At 44.3% G+C, this 16,705-nt stretch overlaps 1 protein-coding gene across 1 annotated transcript in view; it reads right to left on the bottom strand.

Annotated features, from left to right (window-relative positions):
- Positions 1-16,705, bottom strand: part of LOC126540499 (uncharacterized) — a 31,323-nt gene that overhangs the window by 12,052 nt on the left and 2,566 nt on the right. The window contains exons 4-6 of the mRNA XM_072286587.1: positions 15,419-15,444; positions 12,684-12,843; positions 9,225-9,247 (exon numbers count right to left, since the gene is read on the bottom strand). Coding sequence (XP_072142688.1) covers positions 9,225-9,247; positions 12,684-12,843; positions 15,419-15,444 — 209 coding nt within the window. The remainder of the gene's footprint in view (positions 1-9,224; positions 9,248-12,683; positions 12,844-15,418; positions 15,445-16,705) is intronic.

The raw sequence follows: 16,705 nt of genomic DNA, 5'->3' as shown, positions 1-16,705 counted from the left end.
TAAACGTCGCAAGCGATGTAATCGTTAACATCGCCATCATCAGCCTATTTTTAGGTCCACTGCAGTAGGGTCGCCTCTCCCAGGAATGTCTAATTACCCCTGTCTAGCGGTAGCTGATTCCAACTTGCGCCTGCAACTTTTCTCATTTCATCACTCCATCTACTTTTCCACCGTCCTCGACTGCGCTTCTTTCTATTGCCGCCCATTCCGTAAAGTTAATGGACGACTAGTAATCTACACTACAAATTACATCGCCTGCCCATGTCCACTTTCTTGCCTTAATGTGAAATAGAATATGTCAAGCTTTCGGGCACCTACTCACAGGGCCGCCTGTGAGTAACTGACTTAGCTAAATTTCTGTTCTTTGCTCGCCAGGCGAGTGAACGTTACCTTTGTCTTTTGCATATTAATCTTCAACCCCACTCATGCACTCCCTCGGTTAAGGTCCTCATCCATTTGTTGCAATTCATCTCCAGTGTTGCGGAGCAGGACAATGTCATCTGCAAACCGAAGTTTGCTGATATTTTCTGTTGATTATCTCTCCTAATCCTTCCCAGTCAAATAGCTGGAATATTTTTTCTAAACATCCAGTCAATAGCATAGAAGAGATTGTGTATCCTTGCTTGACGCCTTTCTTGATAGGTAATTTTCTACTTTTGTTGTGCAGAAGCAAGGTAACTGCGGAACTTTGTGTGTATTTCCCAATGAATTCACGTATACCTCTTGTACTGATCAATTACGCATCGCCCCCGTGACTGCTGGTATCTGTACATGATCCAAATGTATTTTTATGACCTACGAGACCCATATCGAGAGATTGATTGCACTCCGCAGATTTCTCACTCAACTTATCGATGACATGGATGTGATCCACTGCAGATTATCCCTTCCTAAAGAAGCCTGTTCTCTGGGTTGATTGAAGTCAAGTTGTACCCTGATTTTATTGGAAATTATATTGAATATTTTTCACTGTAATGAACGCAACTAATTCACTATATTTGTTTCTTTCTTTAAGGTCACCATTCTTATGTATTAGTATAATGTTGGCATTCCTCCAGCTCACTGGCACACTTTAAGTCGTTAGGCATTGCGCATAAACACCCCAAGCTTTCCAAGCATAATATATCCTACGTCATTGAATAAATCAGCTGCTACTCCATCTTCGGTTGCCACTTTTTCCCGTGACATATATTGCAAGGTCATTCTAAATTCATTGATAGTTTTATAAGGAGCACCTATACCCGGTTCATCAAGTAGCGTGGCTGTTCTAGGTACTGTGCAGGTTAGCCTAGAGTCCTTCAGCTTCTTTTACTATATCATCGATATTGCTGGTGACATTACCCTAATTATCTCTCACTACATACATATTGCCTTGTCCTAAGCCAAGTTTTCTTCTAACTGATTTCATGTTACGGTAATTGTACACTGCTTCCTCTGTTTTCGCCATGTTACAATTTCGAATATCTTTTACTTTCTTCTTGGTGATCCCTTTTGAAAGTTCAGTCACTTCTATCTGATCTCTCGTGTAAGACGCATTTATGCTTTTTTAGTTTTTTTATTAGGTCCTTTGTTGTATGCGAGAGCTTACCTACTGGTTGCCTTGGCGCCTTACCTCCCACTTGAACTGTAGCTTCTGAGGCCTGCCTATAGTTGTAGTTTCGTTCATTACTTCTATGTTGTCTTCATCTTCCGGTTCCAAAGCTGTATATTAGCTTGCAAGCACCAGCCTGAATTCGTCTGGTTTTGCCATTTAAACGTGTAGGTCGCCCTGTTTCTTCTTCAATAATTTTGCTGTTTCTCCCTTCATTGTGCTAAAAATGCTTGACCTCACTAACCTATGGTCACTGCCCTTTATCATGCCTAAAACTTCGACATTCTACACTGTGCTGGTATAAGCAGTCAGTAGGAAATCAATTTCATTTCTTGTTTCTCAACCAGGGATTTTCCTGCTCCACTTCTTAACACTGTAGTTAATGAAGAAGGCATTTGTTATTTGGAGTCTACTGCTTTCCGCGAATTCTATCTCTACTCTAGTGTTCATAGCGCCGATGCCGTAGTTGCCAAGTGCTTGTTCCCTAGCCACTGTTTTCTCCCCGGCTTTTGCCTTGAAGTCCCCCATGACTACAGTATGCTAAAGTTGCCCCTTTCTCAGGGCTAACTAAAGATCTTCATAAAACTGTTCTATATTTTCAGTTATAGGACTGCAAGGTAGAGTGTAGGCTTGTACTACCTTTAATCTATGTATGTTATTTAGTTTTATTACAAGTGCTACCCTTTCATTATTGCTGTAGAATTCATGAGTGTTGCTCGCTATGTCATTATGGATTAAGAATCGTACTCCCTATTTCATCTGGAAGTCATCGGTGGACGGGGTCGTTAGCCAGCGCTATATATGCCTGAGCAGTTCTTCTTACTTCCCTAAAGCCAATAATATTTCAGGCAATGCCTGATAATTCCTCATACAGCCCTGCTAAGCTAGCCTCACTCGAGAGAGTTCGCGTGTCAAACATTGCCAGGTGCAGTTTCCAGTGGCGTCTATACGGATCCAGTGATTCGGAGTACCCTCAGCCAGGTCGCAGGTCTGACCGCCGCCTTGGTCAGTTCTCCCGTAACCGCTTGGGACTGAGGGTGATGGTGTAATTGCAAAAGTCATGAGGGAGTTGGTGACCGCGTACTGCACCGGGAGGCCAATTCGTTTTCTGGTGAAGTAGTGTCTCTACAGAAGCTTAGTGGGCCTTCCTAATTTGGTTGCACCTGGAATAGTGTAGTCCCACTTGCTTTCGGCAGTTGTTTTTTGTCGGTGTCAGGCGCCACTCCAATCGATAACGTATGCACTCCTGATTATTTTTTATTGTCTTTCCGAAGAGAACACCCATGTAACACAAAAGCAATACCAACGCGTTGTGGTTGGGAAACGCGTAACCGCATGTTGCTACCAGGGTTGCTACTGCCGTCAATTTCCGGGTAAACTGGTATTCCGCAAATGTTATACAATCACGGGTAAGCTAAGACACTTTAAATGCAGCAGTTACTTCACGTGATGAGTACACATCTTTTGCGCGGAAAATTAAAGCCGCATTTTCTTTGCGGCTGTGATTTAATTACGCCAATATTTTTCTTGCCGCTTCCACGTTTTTCCCTGGTGTATTCTCATGCTATCTTTTTTTTTTGTTATCTACTATGTACGCATCCAGATCTACTGTGTCGCATTCATCGACTGCGAATTGCTTCCGTTTCGCACTTTCATATTCCGCATGAGATGGCGCATGGGAAAATAAAATTTGAAGTTCATTATTCGTAACAAACTTCACTCAGCCATTGCTGTTTTATTTCCTTTATGCACTTGTTGCTGCTACTGACATAGAAAAGCACGAACATTCCGCAGCTTCTCTTAGTGATCTCTCCCTAAAAGCTACCATTGACAATGTAAATTAATTGACATTAATTTCAATCGTGGAACCAAATGCCTCTCACCCACAAGATTTTCTTGCAACAGTCGCATGCATCATCACAATACTCTAGTTGTTATGCATATCTCTGATATTCGCTGCACACTTGTCCTCAGCATTTACGGTGTTTCCCCTAAAAGGACCATCAATTTAATCTTCTCCTTATTCAGCTCGTTTATGGATAGTCAGCATTTTTGGGGAAACACAAAGAATAGGTCCTCGTAGGGTTATAAGTGCGTAACAGAAAAATATTTACGATGTGTCGCTTAGAAATGAATGCACATATATAATCAATCTACTTCCTGTGATTATATATCGGAAAATGTTTTACCTGAAATTCACCATGGTGCTTACCCTTTCTTTAAGAATTTCCACCTGTCGTACGTTCGTGATTACTTGTTATAAGCACTTTTTAGAATGTTCGAAAGAGAGAGAGCAAATGATAAATGAAAGGTAGGGAGGTTAACCAGGACTGAGCCCGGTTGGCTACCCTACACTGGGGAAAGGTAAACGGGGACGGAAAGATTAAAGAAAGAAGAGAAAGTCCACCGGGGATATCGTTCAGTCACTCAGTCCGGATCACAGACGCTGACTCAATCCTGTATCTTTCAAATATCGCAGCAGCGCTTTTGTGGCCTTTTGTAGCTGCGATATGCGAGGCCATGGTCCCAAGATCTTGTTCAAGGTGAACGGTTTTCTATCTAACTGGTTGAGAGCTGTGCAGAGTTCTTGTCTTTCATTTTCAAATGATGGGCAGTAGCACAGTAGATGGTCTATAGTTTCTTCGACACCGCAGGCATTGCACTCGGTGCTATCAGCCATTCCAATTAAAAACGTATATGCATTCGTGAATGCGACGCCCAAGCGTAAGCGGCATAGCATTGTTTCCTCATTACGCGGAAGCCCTGGTAACAGCCGCAGTTGCATAGATGGATCGAGGGAATGCAATCGATGTTGAGTGAAATCAGGTGTCTGCCACTTCTCCAATGTCATACGGTGCGCTAGCTTGCCTAAGTGTTGGGCTGCGTCAGTCCGCGATAAAGGTATAGAAACAAGGGTTGCTCCTTCATGTGCTTTCTTAGCAGCTTCGTCAGCCACGTCGTTGCCGGAGATACCGCAATGGCCAGGCAGCCACTGAAACACGACGTCGTGCCCTTTCGCAATCATGTGATGGTGCATTTCTCGTATCTCCGATACGAGTTGTTCACAGGACCCGCGACGAAGAGATGACAGAAGACATTGTAAGGCCGCCTTTGAATCACAGAATATTGCCCACCGATTAGCCGGTTGGTTGTTAATACAATCTACGGCACTTCGGAGGGCAACAAGCTCCGAACCGGTCGATGTTGTCAAGTGAGAAATCTTGTATCGGACGCTTAGTGATCGTGATGGTATAACCACTGCCCCGGTGGAGCTGGTCTGGGTGGAAGAGCCATCCGTATATATGTGGACGCGGTCAAAGTAGAAAGTGTGCAAACAATCCAGAGCTGCTTGCTTCAAGGCCAAGGTAGGCAGGTCGGTCTTCTTTCTTATCCCTGGAACCGTAAGACGCACTTGAGGTTGTTTTAAACACCACAAAACTGAGGTTGAACGTGCTGATGGTGTGAAGCCCGATGGTAGGGAGGCACGATGCTTGCTGACCTCGTTGGAGAAGGATGCCTGTGGTCGTCGTTCTGGCAGACAGGCAAGAAAGCTTGATTGAATCCGTGAAATATGACGAACATGGGCCCTAAGCGACTCGGTGCTGATGTAAGTCGTGATCGGATGGTCTTGAGCCATTATAATGGTTCCTGCTGTTGAGGTGCTCCGCGGAAGGCCTAGGCAAACACGTAGTGCCTGTGCTTGCACGCTCTGAAGTTCTCGAAGATTTGACTTGCATGTTTTAGCAAGCACGGGAGAACTATAGCGTAGAAATCCGATAAAGAGTGCTCGATATAACTGTAGCATGGAGCCCACTGACGATCCCCATGTTTTGCCGGCGATGAACTTGAAGATGTGAACAATAGATGTGAGCCTCTTCTTCAAGTGGGCAACCTGAGGGCTCCAAGAGAGGTCCCGGTCAACAATGACACCCAAAAACCGATGATTTTTCTTGTAGCAGATAGGCTGGCCATTGATGTACACTGGATAACCAGACATCGCTTTTCGCGTAAAAGCGACTAACGCACATTTTTCTGTTGAGATGGTAAGCCCTTGTGTCCGAAGATAGTCAGATGCCTGTGTTGCTGCTTGCTGTAGCCTTGCGCGAACCTGCAGGCGAGTGACCGCTGATGTCCAGATGCAGATGTCGTCGGCGTATATTGAAACACTCACTGCTTCCGGTAGGCATTCAGCCAGCCCAAGAAGCGCGAGGTTGAAAAGAACAGGGCTTAGAACACCGCCTTGGGGAACGCCTCGGCATGTGTAGTGGTCGGTAGTCGGACCATCTTCCGTACGCACGAACAAGGACCTTTGTGTCAAGTAGTTTCTGATCCATTGATATACTCGCCCTCCTAGTTCAACTGTCAGAAGCGCGTCTAGAATGGTTTGATGGGAAACATTGTCGTAGGCGCCTTTCACGTCAAGAAAGAGTGCTGCTGATAATCGCTTCCGAGATTTTTGTTGTTCTGCAGATGATACCAGATCGATGACACTATCAATCGATGAACGGCCTCGTCGAAATCCCGCCATTGAGTCAGGGTAAATTTTGTTGTGTTCAAGGTACCATTCGAGACGCATGAGGATCATACGTTCCATGAGTTTCCCGACGCAGCTGGCAAGTGCTATCGGCCGATACGATGCCAGTTCGAGCGGTGACTTTCCAGTTTTTAGTAGCGGTACCAGGCGGCTTCGTTTCCATTCCTGTGGGACGACACCACCTCGCCATGAGCTGTTAAAAAGACTGAGGAGTTCTCTTCGTGCTTCTTGACCTAGGTGGCGCAAAGCACTATATGTTATCCCATCGGGCCCTGGTGAAGATGAACACCTACAGAGCACCATAGCAGCTTCTAACTCTTCCATAGTGAATGGAACGTCCATACTTGTATCTCGTGGACCGGGGATGTCACCTAAAGTCATGTCAAAGACTAAATTTGTGCCGCCGGCGACTTTCGCACAAAAATCCTCCGCAACTTCTATCTCGCGGTGGTTTTCATAGAGAGCAAGGGCGTTGAAAGGGTGTCGTTGCTGGGGGCTTGAGCTAAGACCCCGTAGGGTACGCCACACATGGGATAATGGCTTGCGGGGGTCCAGTGACTCGCAAAAGCATTTCCATCTTTGATCCGCTAGCTTATCCATTCGCCGCTTTGTCTTCTTTTGCATGCGCCGAGCTTCTCTGAGGTCAAGAATTGACTTCGTGCGCCTGTACCTCCTTTCAGCTCGGCGACGTACTGCACGAAGCCTTTCCAACTCAATGTCATTCTCTGTACGCTTTGATGAATGTGTGAAGCAACGCGTGCAATCTTGCATTGCGTCAGCAATTATTTCTTCTAATTTGCGTACAATACGTTTCTTGCATGTGTCTTCTACACGAGCTTGAAAGACTGACCAGTCGATTTGGCGAGATACAACCGGTAATGCGGCGTCTAATCCATCGATTCTCACATAGGTCGGAATGTGATCACTTCCATGGGTTTCAATATCGGTGAACCACTGCACGCTCGAAGTCAGGCAACGTGACACAAAAGTCAAGTCAAGGCAGCTGCTGTACGTTGTTCCTCGCAGAAATGTCGGGCTTCCGTCGTTTAGAAGACATAGGTTGTGGCCAGATGCAAAAGATATTAGTGACCTGCCCCTCGAGTTTATCCTGGAGCTTACCCATATATGGTGGTGAGCGTTGAAATCCCCTGTTATTATCCAAGGACCGGGAGTAGCAGTCATGATATCTTCTAGTCTTTTGCTATCAAACTGACTGGTTGGGGATAGGTAGACGCCAATAAGAGTAAAAGACAGCCTCTTCTTTTTCACAGTAACACAGACATATTGGTTACCGTCGTGTGGCGCTACGGGTTGGGAAAAATACGTAAGTTCTTTGCGGATGTAAACCAAAACCTTATTACTTCGGACACACGTGGTTGAAACAAAAGGTTCATACCCTGATAGTCTTATGGAGGCTGATAAGTTCGGTTCACAGATAACCAGTATAGGGAAGTGGTTGTCAAACACGAACTGCCGCAACTCCGAAATACGTGACCTCAAGCCTCTCGCATTCCATTGGAATATGGAGGCACTTCTGACATAATCCCGGAACGATCGCTGTTGTTGTCGATGAGCCGTGGTTCTGCTGTAGAAGCCCTCAAGCACTGGACTTCTGAAGGCTCTCAAGAACCGGATTGATGGCATCCAGCCCTTGCAACGCACTTCGAGCTGTTGGTGTCTGTAGCTTGTCCAGGAGAACACGAATAGCACTCATCAGAGAGCTTATCATGACAACAACTTGTTGATCCTGGTCTGACAATTTATCAGGAACAGATGAGGTATCCCTTGCTGTAGAGCTCTGATTTCGCTCAGTAGGGGCATGTAGCCGCGGGAGTGCAGGCCAAGCGTCAGCAGCCGTGCTGTTCGATGCACCTGTGTCCTTTGAGCTGACTGCGTTTGGCCGGGGCGGAAGAGCGGGTGGTAATGTCCGCGGCTGGCGTTCTGCAGAGGCTTTGGAGGTTCTTGATCGACGTCGGCGACGTGATCGTCGTCGCTTAATAGATGCTGCTGCTTCTCGGTGAGACGAGTGGTCTCTAACCATTTTTTTCAATATTGCCATTTCCTTTCGTATCAAAGGGCATTCCTTCGAGGATGCATCGTGAGGGCCGCTACAGTTTGTGCACTTCAGCACATTGGCCTTGCACGTGTTAGTGGTGTGGGGCCCAGTGCAGCGAGAACAGACGGTAGTGTTCTTGCACACACTACTCACGTGTCCAAACTTCATGCATTTCCAACACTGCAGCGGTTTTGGTATAAATGGGCGAACTGCGTGTCGAAAGTGGCCCACTTTTACATGCGATGGGAGGGATTCGCCCTTAAATATGATCTTCACACACCGTGACGTGCCGAGACGAAACGCGTTTGTGATGACGGTGTTTTCGGTAGCCGGCTTGATTAAGATCGACAGATCGGAGTCGACAATGGTCTCGTCAACATCGTAAATTACGCCAGTACTGACTTGTTTGCCCAGCGGAATATGAGGGCGGACTTTCATCCCGTCAAGTTCCGTGACATTGCGCAAAGAATCCAACGCAGCTGCGTGTTCTACGTGAATCGCAAGGACGTTCTTACGGGTGTTCACTCTGATGTCTTTGATTTCATTCGGAACTAGCGCCTCTAGATGTGAAGACACGGCTTGCCTGTTGAGGCGTCTCAGGTTGTCAGTGGCGAGAACTGGCGCGAACAAGATGGGGAGCTCCTCGGTATTGCGCGAAGATCTCACGGTGGACTCACTCGAATTCGATGATGCGCTGAGAAATCTTCGCTTTGCTTTACGACTCCGCACCAGCTCGAAGGTTCGAAGTTCTCCTAATGTCTATGGCCTAATTTAACGCATATATTACTGCTTGCGCTGTATACCTTTAGGCTTTTTCATTAACTAACTTTTCAGAAGAAGTACTTTAGCACATCGCCTGCTGTAATGCAAATTCAGATAATTTTTCCCTCTGAACTTGATGGAAAATAATACGATAATACCCATTGTAGGATCTTTCATAATAATCGGTGAAATAATCAGTGTAACATTCTGGTTTACCGCAAGCAGTGACTACACGGACCTTAATGTCTCATAAAAGAAGCCAGATAAGAAGTATACATCACCTTTATTGTTTGTGAGTGCATCCCTGAAAATGAAAAAAAGGCGCATTACGTTAGACCTCACACAAGGCAATGATGCTTACTGCAATCATCCTCTGAGTTTGTGTTTGTTTATTTAGCTGTTCAATCAGAGGGGTGGGGTGGAGTGCGCTGGACAACAATGCATGTTCCTGTACTGTACACAGAGAATCAGACTAATTTGCAAGTCCAATCTTTATACGAACAAGGTTCATATATTTACTTTAAAACCTTAGCACTAGAAGCAGACTCAATGTATCTCCGGTATAACAACAGGGTGACCGAATCCCACCTTCTTACGCAGACACGGAATCGACATTGTTTGTCTGCATGGCCACGGCATTTTTAAACGGAGTAATCTTAACTGGATTTAGACACAGCAAATAACTAAGCCCTGAAGCGGGCGCTTCTTAATGAGACGTGCGGCAATTTCGTCTGCCCATTTATTCAAATGCGCTCAAGGCTGGCAGTACAGCGATATTCACTTCAGTTCCTCATAAGGATACACATAATAAGTGTTTCCTAAGTGCCAAATTTCCAATACCCGCGTGTTTGTTTCGGCAACGCGAGCCAAAGTGAGCATTATGTGCGATAAAAGGGCTGCTTCCGATTTTTACTCTATCCCTCTGCCGAATTTTGTTTGATTGCAGTAAATTACGTATAATGACGTGTAATCTATATCAATCAAACAAAATTCCGGCTCCATAACTTTTTAATAATTTGTTGTTGTGGGCAGACTGCGCACTATTACCGACAAGTGTACAAAACCAGCCACACAAATCATTATCACTATGCACACGTACCGGTGGCTAGGTCCCCCGCTACGAGGCAAACAATTCGCAATCATTCTCTTGCATTCGCATTGCTTTCCTTGGTAGGTGTCCACAATCGAGATACTTCTTTTCCGTAGAAGGAGCTCAAACGTAACTTCACAAACAGTGCTGCGCGTTTTGAAGAAAGATTTCCTATGCGCTAACTAATAAACTTTAACAGTTGATTGAAGCTATAGCTCCGAGACGGCCTACGAACATTTCCAATGGTAATGACGCTTCGGTAATGATAAAAAAGCGCTATCCGACACTTTCCGAACGGCGGGGATTGCATTGTTTTGTATCGCGTTTCTCCTCATAAACTTTTGCGCAAATAACTTTACTTAGTTTAATCATGTTTTAGAGGAGACGAAAAAAGACAGCTCTAGAACAATTATAATGAAGATGCAACGGAAATTTCCGAATCAATGTGAAGCAGTGGTTACGTGAAGTGTTAAGGAAATGTTATAAATGTGCCCATTTTACTTCTTCTTCTCTGGCTTAACGGAAACTCGTACCCGCGCAAACGAACTATGCAACGTGGCAACAGTTATATTGACATCTATTTCTTCATTTATTCTGATTTGCTTGAATTGTACTCCCCGGTTTTTGACCGATCCCCCGTTGTGGCTTTGTGTCCTACAATAGAAATCATTGCCATGATGAGCACCCGACAATGATATAAAAGAGCTAGTTCTAGTTGATGCGTAAGAATTGTACGTGCGATTGTGGCCTTATGGTTAGAACATCAGGCTCTTTTGCTATGGGACCGAGGTAAAATAAGATTGTTGGGCACGTAGTTGCATTTTACTTTTCAGTATGAGCACTGCATCAAGACACAAGCAAGATCTACGGTCAGGAAAGCCCGGGTGAGTTGGCAAAACAATAAAGCTTTGCTTTAAAAATCTAAAGGGCGCCTAAGTTTTTTTTTTCTTTTATTTAGAGGTCAACATGTTACTTTATGACCGCAGATGCGCTGATGTAGATCAATATTGCCGTAAAAGAGAGAAAGCAAAAAGGAGAAAAATACGAGAAAGGAACGAGAAAGGTAGTCGGCGTTTTATAAGTGACGTGACGTGGTAAAAATGCAGTTTAGCCACTGTCACCTGCGAAAAACCAATTCGTACATGTTTTTCAGCAAAGGAATGTTCCGAAGATTGGCAAAGGAAAAATTTGAATACCGGCATTTGCCTAGTAACTTGGACCTCAGAAGTAATACGTTCCGCAGCAATATTACTATCTCACAAGTGTTCTTCATGTCACTTTCATGACAGAGAGAGAGAGATGAGACGCGAAAGGCAGAGAAATCCAGCGGAAGATAAATGTCCAGTTTATTGTGCTCTCGTCTGTTCAGGTTGGAGATTCAGTTCAAATATGTTGTACCGCTACTGTAGAAGTACTGTTATCGCAAAACTAATTAATATGTTATCCGAAATGTCGCAAACTACTGCTAGTAAAAACACGTTTCAAGTGAGCACAATAATAACGATCTGACGTCCTGTCAATCGTCTGGAACTCCCGGAGTCGCCGAGCACTGGGTCGGAAACGCGCGTGCAGCTTTTCGACCGGCAGGTACCCGGCGGCGGCACGCGTCTGCCTCCCACAGCAGCGGCAGAGACTCGAATATTTCAACAAAACTGTGGTGAGACAAGGACCTCCCAGAGATCTTCGCAAATCTCTATGGGGCCCCCTTCCAGATGAACAACCGTGTAATGAACTGAGCGCCATCGGGTGGTAGACCCCTACCCATTAGATAAACCCGGTAGGCTTCCGACGGCACTGGGATGGCTGTATGTCGTGCTGTGTGCGCGTGCAGTGCTCGTTGTCTTTCTTTCCCTTCCTTCCTCTATACGTTCCCCATTTCCTTTACACCCAGCGTATGGTAGCAAACTCGGCGCTCGTCTGGTTCCCTGGCTTTCCTTACTTTTCTTTCTCTCTCTCTAAGTGTCATTCAAGTCGGCGATGGAGTTTTGACCTAACGAAGCGGGGATGTTGAGCGGAAGAACATACATACGTTGGCAGATTGGGCGTGTCCAGATAAGAATCTACGACACCCGAGTCAATTTTTCGTAATGTGTATATTAAAGCAGGGTAGTTCCTTCAGAGAAAAGAAAAGCCTGATGGGCAGGTTAATTTCATGTTCAATTTCTGCTAACACAGCACATCCTGGGACCAACAGAAGCTCAATAGGCTCTAGGCGGACTATGCTGTGTCCATTGAAATGTGAATAGCCCAACACAACACGGCACTCCATACAACACTTAACAGAGTAAGCGTACATGTCACATTAAATCAAAATAATATAAGGCCCTTCTTTCGTAACGGTCTGCCAACAATATCAGTGTTCAAGCAATGAGCGTCAAATTATGCAGTTTTTTAAACGCCATTCCATCCGTTAACGCATACAAACGCACGAAAGCACACGCACAGACAGACGAAGTTTGTGTATGCTTTTTCCTTTGCATCCCCTCTTGAAGCGCTGTTCTTTCTCCGACACAAATAGACACGCTCACACACGAACGCAAGTACACACACACACACAAATACTCAGCGCTTCCTGCTTGTGACACCCATTCGCTCGTCCCGTTTCTGTGCTGTTCACTTCAAAAAGAATCGTCGGTATTAGCGCACGTACCGCATATCCCTCGAAGGGTTTTCCCATGGTTTTTCTCGATTCCACCAGCGGCCAATCTGCGAGTACCGCAGGAAATCATCGGGCGGGAATATGGGAGGTGGGTTGCCCGGGTAGTCCCAGGGGTTCTCGCCCCAGATGCGGTAGTGTATCGGCATTGCATCTGAGAAAAACGCCGCATGGAGAAAACGATCGCGCTTGATGTCACGCAATGTGGAACAACAAAAGGAACATAAGGAAAAAAGCGACACATTACGAGATAGCTCCCCCGGGAGCATTCTATGTACACTGGCACTCCGAAACCGATGCCACGAGCGCTCACAATGCACCAAGGGAGATTGAATTACGTCCGCAAATGAACGTGATACAGAAAACTCTACATGAGGCGAGTGCAGAGTCGCACAGAACGTTGTGTTTACTGGCGCAGCAAAGTTATTTTACTTAATTGAACGGATACGTGTGAGTGGACATGTGAAATAAAGCCTATGTCGAGAGCCTTACGAATACCGACGTGCCCATTATACTCGGGCATGGCGAAACTGCACGATATATGCCGGAATGATCACTGCAAGTCAAAGAAAGCAAACAATATTACAATACAAAGGCAGCATTTAAAGCTTGAAAACGGTAAAATTGCTGATATTACCACATGAACTGTCATGATAGAAAGTTCGCGAAAAGAAAGGAACTGAATTGAAACGAAAATCTCCGTCTCAGCATTTCATAAATTTTAAAGGCTAGAAAGCTAGACAAAACAAACGCGTCTTAACGTCTCTAGCAACAATTTGCCTATCTAATGTTTTGCTTCGTTGGCGGGCGCATTATTCTATACTTATTCGAAATTGAGGAAATGTATCCTCTGCGTTACGAACACGTGATAAAAGTCATATGTCTTACTTGCGCTGATTTAATAGCGGCCTACCTTCGTGCAAGGACGATGTCGCTAGTGAAAAAAAAAATGCCTGGATAGACAACTGAGTATAATTAAAAAAAAATGATCGCCTTATCAACTTGATTTCAAATATTACTGCCTCATGCACCGACTTTTTAACTCTGCAGGGAAGGTTGTCCGTGTAAACAGTGTAGCATAATTCATTCAGTTGAGAATTGTTAGTCGGGAACAGAAGGACATGACTAGGGCAGGGCGCATGTGCTAGCCACTGAAAGTAATCTAACCTCGCGTTTGCATCTCGAGTCCTTACTAATCCAAACTACTGATACCACGCTGAATCACAATGACGGCAGCCTTCCTTCCGTTTATTACCACTGATTGCGCCATCTACTCCCACGTACATAATCATCTACACTCTTTACTTTCATTGTGAACAAGGCCCCCTTATGGGAGCTGGAACGTCTTGTCTTCTTTTTCTTTTAATTCTTTTGGTCGGCGTCCATTTTGCCCTTGACAATGAGCAATCCCGACCAGATTAGTTTTCGTCGAACTCTTGATTTCATTATATTACACTGTTAACAAATTATTTGCTAAAGCCACAGAAATTTATATGAAGGTGCTACAGACTCTATGTACACAAAAAAAAGTAAGGATGGCAGGATGATCTTTGCTAAATTATTTAGTGAATCCTGGAAATTACAGAGGAGTGAAATATCCCCTTAATGTTAATTGAAAATGAGCACGCTGATAGACAGAAGAGCACACTCTGATATAGAAGCTACATATTTAGGGCTGAACGGCCTCAGAAAGGCTCACCAACGTTAGCATAGGTGGACCTGTTTTTGTCGAAAGTTGTTCACGTCGCATTTATATATAAAAATGCGTTAATCACTCACCCAAACCACACACAGGAGATAATTGTTAACCACAAGAACTGAAGAACTCGGGAACTGAATGCAATTGCTTCACCTTCGATGACATAACGCGGCGTGTTACATCCCGTAAAACATGGTAGTGGTATTTTGTAAAGTTGTCGCGCGTATACAGTGCCATCCCAGGTGGACTGCAGTGGCATTTGCTAAGCAGACAGACCAATTTAGCCACAGCTGAAGAAAAAATTTATTTGGCACTACAGGACAAAATTTGCAAAACCAAATCGAGTATACGCCCCCCATCTGTACACGGTAAATAAATAACGGGAATTCAATACTGTGGCATCATCATAATTTTCGGTGCAATCAATATTGAGACGCGCCTTTGCAGAGATCGTGCCCGTTTTGCTCAGCCTCTGCGGAGACTCGTGAAACTGTGAGTTCACAAATGTGTAAATAGCAAAAATATAAAAGCTGACTTCCCCATATCGTCCGGTGGATCGTACAGAGAGCCTGTGATCATGCGAATCCCATGCGAATTCTAGAGTTGCACGCATGAAAATGTTCTAATTTATAGTTCTTAAACGGCTTGCCGGCGAAGTAAGTGGCAAAGATAAGCAGTTGATAGCAGTAATGATGAGTGGCAAACGTGTGCAACATCGTTGCAGGTACTCTGATTTCGGATGGGATTAAACAAACTGAATGCTGTACTTCAATGATGAGTGGGCAAGTAGTTGATTTCAATATTCTGCTCATCAATATGTAATAAAGCTAAACTCCATTTGAACGCAAGATATGAATATAAAAGATTTCGTGTTACAATATATTCCTCCAGTGTTTACAGAAAGTATGAAGTATTCTGCAGATTCCTTACTTCAGAAAAAAAAAAACGATTCTGCGTAGCATTTGCATCTTACAGGCTTGATTCCAAACAGTAATGAAACCATCATTTCGAGACGACGAATGTCACTTACCTTCAAAGTCGTTGTCGCGGTGCCTTCTGTAAGAAAGCCGGCATACGGTGCATCAGACAGGTTATGCACTCAGTTTCGGGGTGCTTGCAGTTTTCTTTTTTGTTTCGGTACTCGCTCGAGGAATTCACCCAAATTAAAATACAAATTACCATGTATTTATTTATTATCAATATAATTAACATTTACTACCACGTATTTCATTTTTGTATGTCCCCCTGCTATGGTCCCTGATGGGACTGCAGTATTGAAAATAAATAAATAAATAAATGCTTGGCAGCATGTTCCCGAGATAATGTGTTTAGATATTTTTTTTTAATCCCAGATTGCGTCCTACGTGTGCAAACCATTTACGATGTAGGGTAGGCCTTCCAGCATGCGACTAAACTGGACACAAAAATTTCGAAGACGAACGGTGACCTAAATGAAGGACAAGATCTACGTTGTTCGCATGGCAGGAGCGGACGCAGGCAATTGATTTCGCTCAAGGACAGGCAGACTTCATCTTCGTTACCAATATGCATAGCTTTCTTTAGCTCAAGATATTTTTATGATGAAAAGTTCCTCACACCGCTAAGACTTGTCCATATAATCTGGCGCACGCGTCGCTAATCGAAATCTCGATGGAGTACGCGCTTGCACAGAATGTAAATGTGACCCTTATTTGTACACTAACTAATAAGGAAAATGGTTCTACTGCATTGCCGCACAAAGGGAAAAATTATTGGGTTTTTGCATTAGAAGGCTTTCTACGAGAAAAATTGCATAAAAGCTGCAAACTATTGTCCTAATTGTATAGCTAGGTATGACATAATTGCTGTCAGAAAAAATATTAACTTAATAACAACGAAAGCCGGGAATGAACTTAGAATTCTGTTCGATAGAAAATTATTTTTCTTTTTTTTTTCTGAGGCCCAGATATTGGTCAACCCCACAATATACTTGAAACTGCCACCACTGTGTGTTCTGAAAGACAATCAAATTACGGTTGTATGTTTGTGCGAGGGTCGGGAAAGAACAAAAGCTATTTTCCTCACATTTGCAAATAAATAAATTATGCACATCCCGTGCACTCTAGGAATCGATGTAAGCGAAGCTTTCTCGTAGTTTCGTTCATTGACGATAAGTAGCAGCGATGTTGATGGCGAACGCTTAATTTCTTCAAGGTTTAGTCAAACACGAGAGTGGTCAGTTAAAGTTAAACATTACCTTTCGTGCACCACTGCTGTTTGTATGCGTAGTACACAGGACACGCAAGCAGAGGTGTTTGCTAGAGGCAAGCATAACCTC

This window comes from Dermacentor andersoni, chromosome 2, assembly GCF_023375885.2.
Source record: "Dermacentor andersoni chromosome 2, qqDerAnde1_hic_scaffold, whole genome shotgun sequence".
NCBI classification, from domain to species: Eukaryota; Metazoa; Arthropoda; class Arachnida; order Ixodida; family Ixodidae; genus Dermacentor; species Dermacentor andersoni.
The sequence above is the reverse complement of the archived record's forward strand: the minus strand, read 5'-3'. Positions and strand labels throughout refer to the sequence as shown.